Source organism: Chiloscyllium plagiosum, unplaced genomic scaffold (genome assembly GCF_037043375.1).
Source record: "Chiloscyllium plagiosum isolate Xiang-an unplaced genomic scaffold, Cpla_swu_hap1 HiC_scaffold_6, whole genome shotgun sequence".
Classification (NCBI taxonomy): domain Eukaryota; kingdom Metazoa; phylum Chordata; class Chondrichthyes; order Orectolobiformes; family Hemiscylliidae; genus Chiloscyllium; species Chiloscyllium plagiosum.
Window position 1 is genome coordinate 84,577,937 of NW_028270144.1, and position 3,817 is coordinate 84,581,753.

Consider the following 3,817-nt stretch of genomic DNA (forward strand, 5'->3'; position numbering starts at 1 on the left):
AGACAGGGTAAGGACATACTTTTAATCTGCTCCATTTGAAATGGAGTTCAGTGCATACTTACCAACACCCTTCGAGAAGGCAACAGCAGTTATTTTATGGAATCATTCCCTGCAAACCTTCGCATCCCAGTTTGGTTATGCATATTTTCAAATTTGCATTTAGAAAGGAGGTATTAATACCTTGAAAAAATGTATTCAGAGGGAGAGTAATTTGCATTTAAACTGTAGGACTTAAGACCAGGCTTGTGCAACTTGCTCTAAGGGTGGATGGGGTCACTACCTGTACATCATGCCAACTTGGAACCATACCCTTCCTCACTCATTGGGTGAAAAACCCCAGAACTCCCTTACAGCCCAGTTTCTCAATTAAAAACTCAACTGGGTCAGAGGCCATGAGGCATCTAATCTTTTAACAAAGCCTCAACCTAAAAAAGTGATTTCTAATGAATTTTAAAGTTTGCATTGTTGGGAAATTATTGTAGAATCATTGGTCAGCAGGGATACATTACCAACGAGTGTACAAATGAAGTCCAATCAGGGCATGGAGGGATTACAAAGTAATATCTTTGAAACTTCATTCTCAAGATATAGAATGCAAAAACTGAAAGCTCAGGTTTGGCCAATGTTGAGTCCAATGACCTATGCAGATGTTCCAGCTGTTTGATTTCCAGCATCCGGTCTTTCAATTCCGAAAGCGGATTACTTTCAGTTTTTATCGAAAGTGTTGTATCTAGGGCTACAGATATCCTCAGACGAGGTGCAATACTATTAAACGATTTTATTGCTTTAAAATACAGAAAACCGCAAATTCGTAGCAGCGCGTGCCACCCAGTGGCCACAAGCAAAATATTCTTCGTAACAGAGTGGGCAGTGCGTTTAATACAATACTGAACACTTCATGAATACAACGATAAGTGACTGTACACTACTGTATAAACACGGTTTTAAAGGTGCATTGGTTAGGGTTAATCCACTGGCAGTGATCCACATGGTGAAATCCTATTGAACTGTGGCGGTTTCACTGTCCACCACTGATGGTACACCAATTCCTGACAGAACATCGTGAAGACAACATCGGTAGTGTGGCCAAATTAGTGCCGGGTGTACGCTTGGAGCAACTTCCTGCTATTTTTAAAAGAAAGTGTCCGCTGGAAACCAAGTGGAAATATTCAGCTGAAAACGTCGGTCAGTTTGCTACGATACAATTGGTTATCGTTAAAGTCACGGGGTGTAACACTGACCGATCAACCTCGACTCAGGAGGAGGTTTTGCTCAGCTCCAAGGCCACCTTCTGTTTGGCGTCAATGGACAGGAGTTCATTCATCTCGTTCTGTTGGTGCTCTCTGCTCCTAGAGAGATGGTGAGGATGGTGCCTACGGCGGGACTGCCTCACACAAGCTTTCACCAACAAATAGAACAGTTCGGCCACATTCAGGAGGCCACAGACCCCGGACACCACCGTCATGAAGATGATGAACACAGTCTTCTCGGTGGGTCTAGAAATGAAACAATCCACGGTGTTGGGACAGGGGGAGGCGCTACACTTCACCAGTCGAGCCATCTGAAAACCACCGTATAGGAAATACAGCATATAGGTGAAAACTGTCTCGAACAGGATGCGAAAGACAATGCTGGTGACATAAGTCCACCAAAAAGCACCAACAATCCGCATTTTCTGTTTCCTCAGGGCATCCACTTCCTCCTTCTTAAGAAAGCCCTGCCGTTTCTCCAAACATTTCTTCTCTTCGTGCTGCTTGTAGGCAACATGCAGCGACACCAAGAGGGCGGGAGTGGAGATAAAGATCACTTGCAGGCACCAGAGACGAATGTGAGACATTGGGAAGAATTGGTCGTAGCACACATTCTTGCAGCCGGGCTGCAGGGTGTTGCAGACAAAGTCTGACTGCTCATCTCCCCAAACACTCTCGGCCGCCACCACCAGAATCATGATTCGGAAGACGAAGATTACAGAGAGCCAGATTTTCCCGATGCTGGTGGAGTGTCTGTTGACCCCTCCGAGAATGAGATGTAGTTGACCCCAATTCATCTTTCGGTTTCAGTCAGATCTAGAATGTAACTCAAGAGTTAGTCAAATTATAACGACATGAGACATCTAAGCTAAAAATACAGCTCCCTCAAATCACTCCCTTCCCAAAGGGGTACCACCAGGAAGCTACTTTGGTTCTGATGGTAAAATCTCCAATCGCCTCCATCCTGGAGGAAGACACCGAGGGAGGGCGCTTACTATCGGCGGTGGTGACTTTAACCATCCAGTTCTGCTTCCGAACTTTTAGAACGGGAGCGGATCTGCTAGTTTCCAAGGCAAAAAAGTAAATTCTAAAACCAGTCTTAGATTGTTCAGCTCTAAGCCCAATTCGTGGCTAATAGAAACAAGACCTGGTCTGCAGGAAAGTACACTGCGTTGGGGGGCGGAGGGGGTCTGGGGAGCAAGAATACTCCCCAGCGTACCTATTCGCCAGTTGGGGGAGAAGCATTTGACTATGTGTCACATGTATCCATTTACCGAAATCATAAGTGGTAGGAGTCACATGACGGAGAGCTCCTCATTCAGGTCAAAGTCTCCTGGTTACAGCTTTAGACAATCTTATTGAAAATAGAACACGAACCACTTGTTTGCACACAAACTCACGAGTGCCAAGATTGAATCTTGACCTTAGTCGAGTGGCTTGATTAAAGATTGATAAACATCTTTAGTGCCTTTGTTAAGAGTTTAGCAAACAACTGGCATTTCAGTCGCATTTAGAATTAACTCCAATAATCAGTTTAGGATCTCAACTCCCTCCAGAGGATGGGCCAATCTGGCGCAATTCATGAGAAAGCCAGTTAAACTACACCGCTGCATTCAGGTCTCCTTACCAAGTGCGCATCGCCCGTTATTAATAACCTTAATGACAAACAAGTCAGCGAGAAACCCATGGTTAGGGAAAAAAGCTTGTCAGAACGCTGACAAAATCTTAGTTTAAGAAAGTTGACTAAAACCGAAATGGAAGTTAGGGAACAAAGCTTTCCTCAATTACGAAATTTCTTTCTCCCGCTGTCTAAACTAAATCGTTTAGATTTGGAGACTGAGCGCTCACTATTTAGTTGATACCGTCAACTAGAAACTAAAGTTCCAGTGTTTAAAAGAAAATTTAATAGTGAACACTTCAAACCACAGTCGTTACTCAAGCTGTTTTATTCCAACTCGCCACACAAAAAGGTGCATTTTGCAAGCCAGATCTTAAAATGCAGTTAGGAAAGATTTTCAGAGAAACACCTTAACTGGCCCTTGTTTAATTTACGAACTTTCGGAGTAATTCTCGAATGTCAACTTACATTGCGCCTATGCTTCACCACCCGCTTCCCTGGACGCTCCTACCTTTCCCACACACCTTCCTCTTTCTGTGGTCACTCACCTGAATGACGCAATAGTATTAAGGAGAGAGCGTACAGGAGCTTTTATAGAGCAGCCTGAGACAGTCGCACACATTGAGAGGAATTTGCTGATCAAGGAAATGAGAGGCTGTTCCAGTGAAGAGCTTCTGATTATTTTGAGGGAAGTGTCCTATTGGCTCCAGTTAACTAATCAACAATAGGTCAAAATTACCATGCACAATTCTAATGTTGGTATTTAAAATACACTCAAAGGGATGTTGCAACACAGTGGTAGTGTCCCTGCCTCTGAGGCAAATGATGCAGGTTCAAGTCCCACCTACCTCAGAGGCATTTGGACAAGTAAATGACTAGAAAAGGTTTAGAAGGATTTGGGCCAAATGCAGGCAAATGGGACCAATTTAGTTTGGGAAAACTGATTGGT

General features: G+C 43.9%; 1 protein-coding gene across 3 annotated transcripts; it reads right to left on the reverse strand.

Annotated features, from left to right (window-relative positions):
• Nucleotides 1-763: 763 nt before the first annotated feature.
• Nucleotides 764-3,491, reverse strand: gjb8 (gap junction protein beta 8). 3 transcript variants are annotated; one of them, XM_043691915.2, is made up of 2 exons: nt 3,417-3,491; nt 764-2,066 (listed from the first exon to the last, which is right to left on the reverse strand). In XM_043691915.2, the coding sequence occupies exon 2, from the start codon at nt 2,045-2,047 to the stop codon at nt 1,256-1,258; it is 792 nt and encodes a 263-aa protein (XP_043547850.1). In that variant the 5' UTR covers nt 2,048-2,066; nt 3,417-3,491; the 3' UTR covers nt 764-1,255. The 3 variants fall into 3 exon arrangements, with proteins under 3 accessions (XP_043547850.1, XP_043547849.1, XP_087844284.1); XM_043691914.2 differs by lacking the exon at nt 3,417-3,491 and adding an exon at nt 3,337-3,382; XM_087988158.1 differs by lacking the exon at nt 3,417-3,491 and adding an exon at nt 2,246-2,626.
• Between the last annotated feature and the right edge of the window lie 326 nt (nt 3,492-3,817).